The sequence below is a fragment of the Homarus americanus genome, unplaced genomic scaffold (genome assembly GCF_018991925.1).
Source record: "Homarus americanus isolate GMGI-L3 unplaced genomic scaffold, GMGI_Hamer_2.0 scaffold32583, whole genome shotgun sequence".
Lineage (NCBI taxonomy): Eukaryota > Metazoa > Arthropoda > Malacostraca > Decapoda > Nephropidae > Homarus > Homarus americanus.
This window is the reverse complement of record NW_024713129.1, coordinates 40,465,671-40,480,082: the sequence shown is the minus strand read 5'-3', so window position 1 is coordinate 40,480,082 and position 14,412 is coordinate 40,465,671. Positions and strand designations below refer to the sequence as shown.

The window sequence follows — 14,412 nt, the reverse complement described above, 5'->3', positions numbered from 1 at the left end:
TGAATGACATCACTCGTCTTTTGAGTTTGCTTATTTACAAATATTATGAAGATAAATTGTGAGTGATAGAATGTATATATTTCCAACTTATCCTACAGGTGACAGAGGAGCGGGACCTGGTGGTGGCTCGCACCCTGCTGCCAAGACATCATCGTCGTATTGCCGTCATCTGCAAAGCCCTCACTATGCCTTACACACATCCTGATAAACTGACACGTGACGCTGAAGCTACAATAGGAGGGACAAGTTTACACCATGGTGTTCGTGTCGAACTACAAACTCCTATTTCAGATGATCATTCTAGTATAAACCAGACTGAATCATCTTTTGCAAAGACTAACTATATTCCCCACACCAGCGTCCCCCTCGTCTGTGGCAGTGAATGTATACATGTGTTTAAGTGTCTGGAGAGTTCACTCAGAAAAAATTCTCAACATGTCTACCTCTCAAGTGATTTTAATATTACTTCAACTTCAAGCTCCACTGTGGTTGTTGTCACCACCCTTGGCTCTTTAGAGGAGTTTGAGCAGTGCACAAAGAGAATCGCTGAAGAACTTAACAGAAATATATCTTCATTGGTTCTCATTTTTACTTTGAGGACAGCAGAGTGTAATGTGACGTTACCAAATGTCCAAATTCTCCAGCAAACACTCAAACTTATGTTTAACAAACACATGGCCAATGTCACAGTACTGATTCGATTCCCTAGCCAGAACTTTTCGTTCCAAGCAAAAGACTCTGGCTGCGAAAAGGAGCAAACTATTTCAGTAGAATCGGATATAACATGTTATCAGGGTTCCACTACTGAACTCGAGCAGTGTGATGAGAGAGGCCAACTTGTTAACCTCGTTGCTACTCTGCTGGATCAGACCACCAGGTGCTTTCACGGTCAGGTCTTGGTGCTGTAGCATGAAGCTTCTGAAGCTGACAAGGCAAGAATATGCGGAGTAGACATGTGTGTGATTTCCTATTTTATCCACAATAAGTATTGTTATTACATACACATTAAGAAGAAAATAGATTAATCTTGCGAGCAATGAGTATCGTGGTTCATGTTGGAGGTTACGTTGCGGCAAAGGTGTATTGATCATTTAGGAAATCATCGGACGCAATGCGGACAGATACTGTTTTGATCATGTGTATGGAACGTACAGTACCTATATGCTACACTTAAATGTATTAATGTATTTGTATTTTCAAATTTAAGCTTTCTGATTACGATAACTAAAAGCAGAGCATGGGTGTAGGCGGAGTTTAGCAATACCGAAACAGCATTTCATAGAACGATTGTTAAATCATTATTTTGAATGTCACTGTTGTTAAGCAAGAATTATAACGTAAACAATATTAAGGACCATGAGCTAAGTAGCTTACACAAATCTTATGTATTTTTTTATAACAGTAATAAAGTATTTTCAGGATATTTAAGCGTAAGTTATTCTGTAACATTTACCTATTGACTGAAACTTAGTTGTGTCAGAAATTCTGACAAGTAAACACATCTACAAAGTGAACCGACCAAAAGACTTAAGGATGTTAAGTGTATGTGAGTAATTCAAGTAAGTGAACAACGATGATGGTGACTCATGAACCAGTTTGCTGTGTTTACATCACGGTGGTTGAGACAGCGACAGCAACACCTGTGGCTTTCTTCACTCACTGTTACGAAGACATTCAGACCTTCAGAAACAGAACTTTCCATTTATAGAAATATCAGTATATAAATGAATATAAGCTTGTATAAGAAATTAACAGTAGATGATAGATAAATGTGTAGGCAAGTAATGTTCATGACACATATGATACAAAACAAGAGAAATGAAGAATACATGATCATATTTTGTTTTGCATATCATTACAGTCTTGTTAAATTTTCAGTATATTTTGAGATACTTTCACAACACTACATTAAATGAACACATACAAGCACGTGTCCTACGAGAGGTTCTGTGGGACGGACCTGAATGACACATGCTCCAGGAAGGTGGATCTGGACGACACATAATCCTAGATGAAGTGACTGTTAACATTGCTGGGACATGTGACCCTCGGGGAAGGCCCTGAGGACACATAAGCCTTAGGACATAATTATGAGCCTTGGGGAGACCTTGTAGACTCAGAAGCCTGGGAGAAAGATCTAGAACACATAAGCCTAATGAACCGTCCTTAGAAAACCATTAATCTTAAAGGAGCGCCATGAGGATACATAAAACCGGAGGAAGGCTCTGGGACATATCCTGGAGACATACACCTTGAGCAGAGGCCCAAAAGACAAATGGTCTTGGGGGAAGGCCCTGGGTGAAGCCTCACGCACAGGAAGGACAAGCTTGACACAAGACAGGCCAGGAGCCCATATTAATTACAGCTAATGGTCGTAACCTCTATAAAAAAAAAGACTTAATTCCGGGTTCTGGCAGCAAAGTGCACGGAAAAAGTCACTCAGGTTTATTTGTATATCCACCTTCCAGTCTCTCCAGGTCCCCAGCCCACCACCATTCCTCATTACCTGGCGTCTGGCACTTTTATTTTTTATGCCAGAAATACAACCACTGACCTTTTCGCCTCCTGCCGCCCCCAAACACACTACCCCTTCCCTTATTTTAACTTACCTGGCGTGGAAGTTAAAGGAGTGGATGGTGGTGGTGATAAGCGGGGGTAATATCTGAGGCAGTAGTGGTGAGATCAGTCATGAGATCTCCAACAAGTAATGATTACTATAAAGATGTGACTGGCACCACAATATTAACTATGTTCTTAATGCTTGTGTTCGAATCATATATAAAAATGCTCAAGAGGCACTTCCGCTGAATGAAAAGAGAGTGTTCTGTTGGGAGCGCCAACAGAACACTCTCTTGTCAGCAAGTGCTTCGGCCTCATCACTTACTCCTCTCTTAGGGATTATGGGGAAACTTTCGTCGTGGCCCTCGACATCTCCAAAGCATTTGACAGGGTATGGCACAAGTCTTTGCTATCTAAACTTCCCTCTTTTTGTTTATTCTCCCCCACTTTGTTTTCTAATCCCCAGTTTCCTTGAGATCCGATCCATGGCAGTTGTTGTCGAGGGATCGATCTTTCCCTCTTTCTCTACCAATAGTGGTGTCCCACAGAGTTCTGTTCTTTCACCTAGTCTCTTCCTTCTCTTTATCAATGATTAACTTCACACTACAACTAATTCTATCCATTCTTACGCTGATGATTCTACTCTTCACTCTTCTTCACATTTCCCCTTCCCCCTAACTCTCAAACTAGATCTGTTTCTAGAGCTGATATCATTACTTCTTTCAATGCGGATCTGTGCAGCATCTCTGAATGGGGAGGTATAAACTTGGTTAAATTCAATAGTAATAAAACTCAATATTTACCAATTACACTTTGTAAATTAGACGATCTCCCACCAATTACATTTCAGGACGCTATCATCCTGCCTAATTCTGATATAAATATGTTAAGCCTCACCATTTCCTCCAATATGTCCTGGAAATCACACATCCTTAATATAGCTAAAGCTGCCTCCCGAACGTTGGGAATGCTGTACAGATGCCGTAGCTAATTCACTCCTGAGCAGTTGCTCCAAGTATATAAGGGATTCATTCGTCGTAACTTGGAGTACTGCTCTCATATTTGGGGTGGCTCTTCTTCTGTCCAACTATTAGATAAGGTGGAATCAAAGGCATTTCGTCTTATTAACTCTCCTCCTTTAGTCGACAATCTCTCTTCGCCGCAATGTTGCTTCACTCTTTCTCTTTTACCGATACTTTAACGGGTAATGTTCGGTGGATTTGGCATCCTGTGTACCGCCGACAAGGCCGTGTGTTCGGAACACACGTCTTGCCCGTGGTGCCAACCGTTTCTCTGTGGATGTCGGTCACACGAGAATAACCCGTTATAGTACCTCCTTCTTTCCTCGCACAGCCAAACTGTGGAATGCTCTGCCTTCTTCTGTGTTTACCATACTTATACAATCTGTCTCACTTTAAAAAGCTGGTTTTCCGGCATCTTCGTGGTGTAGATTAACACAGTATAACCTTTTTCTTCTCCATTTTTAATTTCTTTCTGTTCTTTTTTTTCGCCCCCCCCCCAGGCCCCGTTGTGGGTCGGTTGACCTGTGCCCGAGTGAACTAATTCCCGTAAAAAAAAAAGAAAAAAAAAAACAATTACCCGCAATTCAGACAAACCAGTTTCTGCCCTATTACCTTACCTGCTTATCATTCGTTTAATTACTGTAATTTCTAAATATGACTTTCAAAGGATCGCATAGTTCATGAAAAGGACTGTAATTATTTTCAGGTTTAATTATTTCCCTTGTCACGTGACTTTCACTTTAAAAATATATATATATATATATATATATATATATATATATATATATATATATATATATATATATATATATATATATATATATATATATATATATATATATATATATATATATATATATATATATATATATATATATATATATTTATTTATATCTATATCTATATATATATATATATATATATATATATATATATAAATACATATATATATATATATATATATATATATATATATATATATATATATATATATATATATATATATTTTTATATATATATATATATATATATATATATATATATATATATATATATATATATATATATTTTTTTTCATGTAGATCCACAATGGAAACGTGGATAAGATAAATCTTGATAAAATCACATAGGGAAAAGGGAAACAATGGAGAACCTTAGCTTTCGTCTTTATTTAAGACATCTTCAGAGGCAACTGAATTACAAAGACTAAGAGAGAGCTTATGTACACAGGGTGACCTTACAAAACATGAGGTCAGGTCAAAAAACATGAGATCCACTAACCCACACACCAACTGTTCTAAAAATTAATGGAAAATTTTTAGATATATATTACATAAGGTTTTTATTTAATGATATTGCGCAAACACTCTGAAAAAAATTAAGAAAAATTCAAATTGTGATAAAAACTACTACTACAACTTCGCTGTCACTCGGAATCGAGTATGACGATCATCCAGCTATGATAAAATGATATGAGTTATTAAGGATGTCACCGTTGGTGAGCTCTGAGGTGACTCGAGAGGCCGATACCGTATCGACAGAGCCGGCCATAGATGTTGCATATGTAGAAGGCTACATCAAGTGTGGGAGGGGTGGTGGCAGCGTCTTTTCGGCGCTGGCGATTGTCTGCCTCGGCATGCAGCCAGGCTAACTCGAAAGTATTGACACCTTCTCGTGTGGTGATCCTCCAAGCGTTACGGTGTGGAGTGATCGTCTCCCAGGTGAGGGGGTCGATTTGGCACTTTTTCAGGTTTGTCTTAAGACTACCCTGATATCTTTTCCGTTGTCCGCCAGCGTTACGTTTACCATTCGTTAGGTGAGTGTAAAGAAGCTGCTTTTGTAGACTACTGTCGTCCATGCGGGTTACATGGCCATTCCAATGTAGTTGTTCATGGATAATGGTAACCTCGATGCTCCTACAGTTGGTGTCAGTGAGAATACTGGAATTTGTTTTCTTGTCTTCCCAGCTAACTCCGAGTGTAGAACGTAGACTATGTTGGTGAAAGTTTTCAAGTGCCTTGAGATGCCTCTTGTATGTGACCCACGTTTCGCTGTATACAGCAGGGTGGGGAGGAGTGTAATAGCTGTTTGTGTACCACACTAATTGTTTTAATTAAGTTCTGGAACTCTTAAGTGGCAGGGCTTGACGTAAACACTTCTTGGCGTTTTCTGTTATATTGCTGAAAGCAGCTATATACACAGATATAATCTGAGAGAATATATTGTAAATTCTCTCCAGGGAAGTGTTGCCAATATCACTTTGAGATAACACTTTTATTATGTGTGAATTTCCCTGTCTAGTGGTATGGAGTGAAGTGCCCCTCTCTGGAATATGAGAGAGTGGTAACGAGCAAGCAGTGTTTGCTGACTCAGCTGACCATGGCTCGACCCCTGCGATACATGCAACCTCAGTGATCCAGTCATGAGCGACATGGTGAATCACTTGGTGAATAATTAGACGAATAACTTGGTGTTATTCATTTAGGTATATTTATATAAAGCAAAGGTGCTGTTAGAGGACCACTGCTTGAGATGCACATATGATCCGATGTTGGATCTCTTCATCAATGTCAGTGGTGGAGGACAGGTGGGAGTCAAGGTACTGGAAGTAAGTAATAATAGAGACGGTAGTACCATTAAGCTGGATGGATAGTGGAAGTGTGGTTGAACCAGGGGCAGGATGAAATAGAATCTGAGTCTTACGTGCATTCACCTCAAGGCCTAAGTGAACATACGCATCTGCATTGGTGTTCAGGGTCTCCTGTAGGTCGTGTTCAGTGTGAGCAGCGAGGGTGAGTTTGCCTGCATACTGAAGTTCAGTGATGGAAGTAGCCAATATCTTTGTTCCTGCCTGATTTCGTCTTATATTGAAAAGCCCTTTCATCCGGTACTGGATGTCCACCCCACAAGCTAAATTGTCAGTGGTACGAGTAAGGAAGGCAGCCAAGAAAATGGAAAAGAGAGTTGGTGCCAGTTCACATCCTTGTTTTACCCCCATTTGGATGGGGAAGAACTCAGACTGCGTGCCATTGTGTGGGACATTGCCGTTCATGCCATCGTGGAGTTGCCTCACAATGGCATTGAATATTGGTAGGCAGCCAGAGGGCTTCCCTGTTCACCGAGTCGAAGGCCTTGGTAAGATCAATGAAAGCCATGTGCAAGTCACGACGCTGTTGTCTTCACTTTTCCTGTATCTGGCGGGCAGCAAGGATCACGCGAAGGCTTCAAGACACATTGAGATTCTGGAAGGAAGTTTTCTGCCTCAAGAAATAGTCCGTTTAGGAGAACTCGGGCGATACTCTTGCCAGCCAAGGGCAGCAGTGAGATACCACCGTAGTTGCCACAGTCTGACCAATCTCCCTTGTTCTTATAAATATTGACGATCGAGGCATCTTTAAGATCTTGAGGGATTTCCTCCTTTTCCCATATATTCTCCAAGAGAGAGTGGAGATGGCTGGTAAGCAGAGGTCCTCCTGCTTTATATACCTTGGCTAACATTCCCTCAGGTGGGTCAGCTCTGGGTGCTGAGGAACCTGCTGGATAGTCAAAATATCCACATAGGAGTTTCAGTTGAGCAGCAAATGGTAGTGCTCTTTCCAGTGCTGACGGATGCCTTCTTTAGCTTTATTAGGAAATTACCGTCGGATGAGCGGAGGGCTATGAGTAGTTGGGCCGTATATTATTTTAGTGGAATTGAAAAATTCACGCATCTTGTGCTGATCTGCAACATTTTGCATTTCACACGCTATATTTTTCCACCATTCGTTCATTAGTTTGCGAAGTTCATGCTGGACAGGCTCTTCTTTCTCGTGGAAGGTATCAGCTTTGGTCCGAGACTTAGGGTTGCTCTGCCAGTCAGTAAGAGCAGCACGTTTACTATTGACGAGTACTTCGATTTCTGGGACGTTTTCATCAAACCAATCCTGGTGTTTTCTTTGATGTTGCAGTATTTTGTGATGACATCTTTGATGGGACCCAGTTGGCACTGGGATTTTTGTTGTTTGTTGTTGGATTGTTCATCAGCCCCTCATTGAGCTGCTCTCTGAAACCATGTGCTACCACTGGATCCTCCAGTTGCTTGGTGTTGAAGCCTTTTCTGGAGGCTTGTTGCCTTTGTCGTTTTGGGGCGAGGTGAAGGGAGAGTTTGGCTCTCACGAGTCAATGATCTGTGTTATGTGGTCTGTGCCACGCATGGTTCAGGTGATGAGGACATCTCGGCAGTCTCTTTCTCTGACAATGATATAGTCAATGAGATGATAATGTTTGGATCGTGGGTGTTGCCACGAACCCTTGAACTTGTTGGCCTGCCTAAAAAATGTATTGGTGATATTGTTCAGTACACTTGCTGAGGAGGAGTAGGCCGTTGGGATTATGCTTGTCTACTCAGTTTTTCCATATGGTTTCCTGCCATATGAAAGCATCTCTGCCAACTTTGGCATTGAAGTCACTAAGGAGCACAACCTTATCTTCTCTGGGGAAAGAGGTTAGCACCCTGTCAAGGTTGGCATAAAAGGCATCCTTTATGTTATCCTTTGCATTTAGTGTTGGGGCGTATTCACTGATGAAGTAGACATAACGTAAGTCATACAGTGGGACTCGAAACGTCATGAGGCACTATTTGATCCCAACAGGAATTTCAGTGAGCCTATGTAGGGTGGATTGGCGAATGGCAAAGCCAACTCCGTATATGCGGTTCCTCTCCGCAGTAGGCTTATGCTTCCAAAAGAAGGTATAGCCGGAACCCCGTTTGTGAGTCGACCCTCGTCTGGGAGTCGGGACCCACTAAAGGCTGCTATGTCGATGTTGAAGCTAGACAGCTCTTTTGCCACGAAGACGATTCTTCTTTCAGGACGCTCATTTTTGCCAGTATGTGATTATTATTGTGTTTTCGACCGCACAAGATGACCTTACTGGCTGCGGTTGCCCAGTCAGGTTGGTTCTTTAAGCAGGCTATGTTTAGGGCACCTTTCCTAGCCCTGTCCCCATGTGGGGTGAGCAGAGTGGCTCCTCAAAAGTGCTGCTCAGTCATATAGACAGTACCGGTTTGCACTGCTACCTAGATCCCAGTGCATAAATGACCATCTTATTTATGCTGTCCATGTGCATAGTTGTGACTAGAGACTCCCGGTAGTCATCTCTGCCTGTCCCCGTCGCCACTCGTCCGTCGCCATTGGATTTTTTGGGGTGTAGGGGTTTTGATGATGATGATGATGATGAGAAGTATGATGAGCTGGATGATGGCTGCGCATGAGTTGATTTATGTGGTGAGGCAGGTGATCAGGCTACAGCCACACATCTTGGCTCTCCCTTTTCCTGATCTAGTGGTGCAAGTAGTTGCAACGACTGGGGAGAGAGAAAGTTTCAAGGAACAGAAGATAGCCCAGTTTGTTGGGTTTCGCCTTACTAGACTGTCCATCTTGCATTGCCTTCATCCGCCGGTGTAGTTGTTGTGTTCCCATGTCGGTCACCTCTTCCGCCAATGGGCCTCTGGGGCCCACTGCTGTTCCAAGATCCCCTGCTGGTTTAGCCTGGAGCCACGAGGCACCCAGTTACCGTGTGTTGCCACGAGGAGGCACAGCAGGAATTTGATGATGAAGAGGCTGTGTACTGGCAGGGGAAGACTTACACAAGGTTGCTTCCCTCTTCACCACGAGGGCTATCCAGCGGCGGTGGCTGATAGCGAGAGGAAGCAGGCAGTGCTTGCACCACTAACCTAATGCTGCCACTCTAGACGCATTACACCACCTGTACTGCGCACATCATTGTCATTCCTAAAAACCCCATTTAATTCATATTACGGTATATAACATTCAAATCCACCGCGCTTGTAGAACCTCAGAAAATGGGAAACATTGATAAAGGATAACTCACCTACTCAATGTTACTAGACCATGTGTTGTATTGTACCCAGGTACAGTTATATCATATTAATTGTATGTATTCATAGCATTAAGGAGAACTCAGGGTATCCATAAGATGAATGTTAAAGTCCAGTTGAGCCGGACTAGTGTACTGTAGGACTAAGTGTGGATCAGGGTTTGAAGGTCATACTATTTACGTCTGTGAGCCTGTAGCGAACATAACTTCCACAGATATCATATGAAAATACATGAGAACAATGATCTGGAAAAAGGATAAATGTATCAGAACTATGTGAGGTGTTGGAAGTGACCCAGAAACTATACTTGTAAGGAAATATCTTGTATGCGTTGGTATGGACTTAATACACCTCGTATCCTCACGTGACCTATGCCCACGACAGGTACAGTGATCAGAGAATCTTATGTCTGTGTTCAAATAGTGCAAGGTGTGAGAGGAGGATCCCTCATTACAGTTTTAAGTGAAGTTGATACACCTCCGCCATGAACATTCAGCCTCTGTTTCAAGGCGCGTCATGTACCCGCCTCGGGTGCCACGTTGATATTATAACCCCATGAATTTACCCACGAACTAGCAAACCAAGACCTTACCTTAGTGTGTAATTTAGGATTAAAATATGTGTTTATAAAGCATGAGTGACAATATACCGAAAAGTGTTCAGGTGAGAACCATAAGAAACAAAAGTGAAAATTAAAGATTGGAAACTGTAGGCCTACATGATGAGGAGCGGCGGGGCAATGCCCTCAGTATTCCCCGTTCTACCGTCACCTCAGGTCAGTGTCCTAGCGGGCTATATCCCGCCCTATAATTAAGGTTTATATATAGAAGTTATTACAGTTTAAAGCTTTTCCGGATATATAAGTGTAATAGGAATGTGTTAGGGGTGGGATAACCGCCCGTCAGGCATTATTTCTCAGTATTTCCCGTTCTACCGTCACCTCAGGTTCCATGCGGTCGGAGTGCCTTGCCGCCCGGCCGCCATTATCCCTTTGAGCGTCACAACAGGTGGTGACTACTCCCCGCTATGCCAATCCACTGTGAACCTGTGGATTTCCAGCACACCACTCCAAATGAATAGTCACAAATAAGGAGACCGTGAGAAACTCTGCGGTCGTCACTTGGAGCGACTCCACCATTGGGATCAGCGTCAACAATTCTGCTCCCAACTATACCGCCCTTCAGGATTTATTGAACAGTCTCCAAAACTGGGCCACCAACAACCATGTCACCATCAACCATACCAAGACCATGGTTATGCACATCAACCTCTCCTCCGACATTGTCCCACCTCCTTCCATTAGCCTAGGTCCGAACACACTCCAGGTTGTAGATTCCACGAAGCTCCTCGGCGTCACCATAGACAACAAACTAAATTGGAAACCACACGTCAGTGAAGTTGTCAAATCCTCCAGTTTCCGTCTCCACCTGCTCCGCCGACTCAAGTCCCTCGGAGTTCCTGCACACCGAGAAACACTCGGTGGTATGCACAGCATTCATGCTGGCTCACTGTAGCATACACGCAGTTAACACTCCTGAAATGCTTACTGCTTGTAAAGCACGAAAAGATTACCCAAAGAGGGCATGCAAAGATTATTCTCTCCCCTTCCTACTCCACATATCAAGCGCTCTCAACACACTGACCCTTTCGACTCTCACTGACCATCACCACGACCTCATCTGCAAATTTGGTAAGCTTCTACACCATCCCCGACACCGGCTCCTACTACCACCTGAGATCCCCTGTCCGAGAATTGCTGTTCGACACCACAACCGCATCCAGCCCATACGTGCACGAACTGATCGCTATAAGAACAGCCCAGTCCCAACCATTGTAAAAATTATCAATAACATGTAATAAATCAGTGTATTCACTCCCAGTAAACACTGCTCCTTACACTGTCACTATGTTGAAATGAACTGTAGTTTGAGCTGATCCTCATCTAAGTTATTATATGTCTTATTTGTGTCACTTATGTTACTTGTATATTATTTGTAATTCGTAACCCATTCCCCAAATATGTAACTGTATATTTTCAGCCTTCTGGCTGCCAAGCTCTTTCAATAAACCGTTAATTATTATTATTATTATTATTTATAATACCAGGCGTAGAAATAGTGCTGGTATGTCTCTAGGTGAAGCCCTCGTCTTTACCCACCGAGGGCGGTGTGCGAACGAGGTGCCTGTTGTGTATACCTAAAAGTCACAAGGAGTCCCATACTTGCAGGTATGGAGTGTAACATGTGTGTTGAGATGGTGCTACTATGTATGATAACCGACAGTGCTATATTCCATACAGGTGGAGCAGTCTGATGTGTTAAGGGATAGTGTAAGAAGGAATGACCGAGGTTAGGTGGTCACAGATTGTTATGCAATAAGTAGGTGGATGACACGCCATCAATGTAAGAGTCTGGGGCCCATCTGGGTAACCACATTTTCGTTGTTCTTCTGAGGAAGGCCAATTCATGTATATGTTTTTTACCAGTATGTTTTATAAGGAATAAATCAATCAAGACATGTTATGGTTTCACCCTTCTTTACCCTTATCGATCTGGTCAATGGAAAACCTAACCCAATGCCTAGTCCACTCTACACGCTACCTAACGAGCAACATGCTGTCCAGAGGGGGGTCTGGTGGCAGCGACCCTTAGAAATTAAGATTAGAGTTAAGTGATCCCCTTAGACTTAGTGACCCCAGAATCTGGCAGTATACACCGTATGCTCATAACACACACACACACACACTCTTAGCAACAAGTGTAGTGTAATAAAAGTGTTTATAAACTGAGAATACTCCTGCTACCTTGGTTCCTCTGACACCACACTCCCTCCGCTCCCGGGAGGCTCGTTCACGGCCTCCCCTCACACCGCTAATACGCTGTAGACGCCAGTTTCCCTTATCCTGTAAGAGGGTTACGCCTCCCAACCACCGCTGACTTCCTAGGAGTGCCAAGCAGTCCCCGGTCCTTTGACGTAGGCATATAGGTCGAGTCCTGTAACTCCACCATGTCTGAGTTGACTGGAGACCCAGCTACTCGCTCTAACTCTCCTGATGCACTGAGTGAGCCAGGTGACTATGGTGTTGACCTTCACACCAATGGAGAGGAGGGCTTTCAACTAGTTCAGTCCAGGAACAAGCGGAAGGCCGAAAAGGCAGAAAACTTAGAGACCATCAAATACAACCTCAACCCCCCATGAGAGTAAGATTAAACTTCCCTGTAGGTACACCACCTGAAGTCAAGTATCGGTGGGTGGACGATGCAGAAGATAAACACCCAGACGCTGAGTTTATAGTTAGCCATGTAATTCGTTTTCTCTTATTAAAATTAAGTTCATAGAAAACCAGTTGACAATAACGGCGTTTGAATTACTAGGCTGGTAATAACTTCCACTTCTTCATTTCTGAGTTGATATCAATTATTAAATTGCTTTATATAAATTTGCTTCAAATATAATTGATAAATAAATTGTAGATTATTTGCATATTTTGGTAACATGAAGTGAAGGAGTAAATAAAATCCATAATTCGGTGATGACAGGTGGCCAACCGAACACTTATGCTGGTCGTCAATATAAACAACTCTACAGTGCCCGGTGTCAAGCAGCAGAGGTGTAATCTACAACTTAAAATTATTTTTTAAAAAGACGCCCCTGTGTAAGCTACACTGATAATTAAAGAAGAGGAGGGAGAAAAGGAAGTAAGGGTATAAGTATACAGTAAAATAAGGGGCCAATTTATGATAGTAGCCAGGTTTCGACTCTTCCACAAAAATACGTTTTTCCGATGGTTCTTGTTGTGATTCAAACGAATTTGACCTTAGTTTATGGTGCTAACCCCCGTTTTCAAGTAAACCCCCTTCCCCCATGACAGAGATGAGGGAAGGACTTAACCTAACCATGAAAAACATGACCTCGGACCCCCCCAAAAAGTGTTGATCGCGTTCTTACCTTAGAGGCTGGCGATCCCATAATGCAACTTTCTCCTCAGTTCGTGGTTTACCTATTGCCGAAAACAGAACTCTTGGTTAATATTAGGGTTATTTTTCGTTATCCACCCATCACTTTTTTTCACATAAAAAATAAATTTTTTCGCTAGTTTTCTTGGTAAATTTGTATTAGTGCACACATCTCTATTAGACAGTCAAAACTATGTTTTCATAGTGTATTTTTGTATGTTTTCATTGGTTCTGACCTTGATTTCCACCGGAAATTGCCTGTTTTTTTAGTTATCAGGTGTTTTAGGTGGAGCATTTTCCGACAAAAATCATGGCCAAGCGAATACAAAATACACACAAAAAAAACACTAGAAAAACATATAAACCGAACTTTTTTGGGGTGACCTAACCTGACCTAACCTAACCTGACCTGACCTGACCTGACCTGACTTATCCTGACCTAACCTAACTCTCACCATATGATGGAATCACTTATTTCTTACCTTATTGGCCTGGTTCTGGTTTGTCGTCGGATTCTGAGATCACAATGGCACTTTTCTAAAAGTGTTCCTTTGTAATCACTGATGGTGTACGAACACCGTCTCTTCTTTGTTTTGGGAATAAGGAACGAGTTACTATAATGCCAAATATGTTAGTCTTGAAGATATTTACGCTCATTCTTACACTTTGGACACTTTACTGATGTTGGGAGAACACCATGAGTTCTAAAAAATTATATAGCTTGTTCGTTTTTTTTCACCAAAACGCGCAATCAACTCCACACAATTGAAGTGACATCTATTGCAGACTTCCATGGTCGGAAATGAATTTAAATTTTGAAATATGAGACCCAAAATCACAATTGAATCTGATTGGGCAAAAAATACCGTAAATTAATCCACAATTCATTTTAGTTGGTGGCAAAAAAAAAAAGGCTTTTGATTGGCTTTGTGATGTATACGGGAACGCATGCGCATGATGATTTATGAAGGAAACACGTTGAGTTGGAGGTCAGGTA

General features: G+C 42.2%; 1 protein-coding gene and 1 long non-coding RNA gene across 5 annotated transcripts in view; both read left to right on the top strand.

Moving 5' to 3' along the window:
- The window catches only part of LOC121869979 (2-C-methyl-D-erythritol 4-phosphate cytidylyltransferase-like), a 165,834-nt gene extending 164,411 nt beyond the window's left edge, over window positions 1-1,423 (top strand). For all 4 annotated transcript variants that reach the window (XM_042371657.1, XM_042371630.1, XM_042371650.1 and 1 more), the window contains one exon: window positions 99-1,423. In XM_042371657.1, the coding sequence (XP_042227591.1) occupies window positions 99-908 (810 nt within the window). In that variant the 3' untranslated portion in view covers window positions 909-1,423. The remainder of the gene's footprint in view (window positions 1-98) is intronic.
- Window positions 1,424-13,030: 11,607 nt separating this feature from the next.
- The window catches only part of LOC121869978, a 38,469-nt gene continuing 37,087 nt past the window's right edge, over window positions 13,031-14,412 (top strand). Inside the window, exon 1 of the long non-coding RNA XR_006089619.1 lies at window positions 13,031-13,157. This is a non-coding gene — a long non-coding RNA (uncharacterized LOC121869978). The remainder of the gene's footprint in view (window positions 13,158-14,412) is intronic.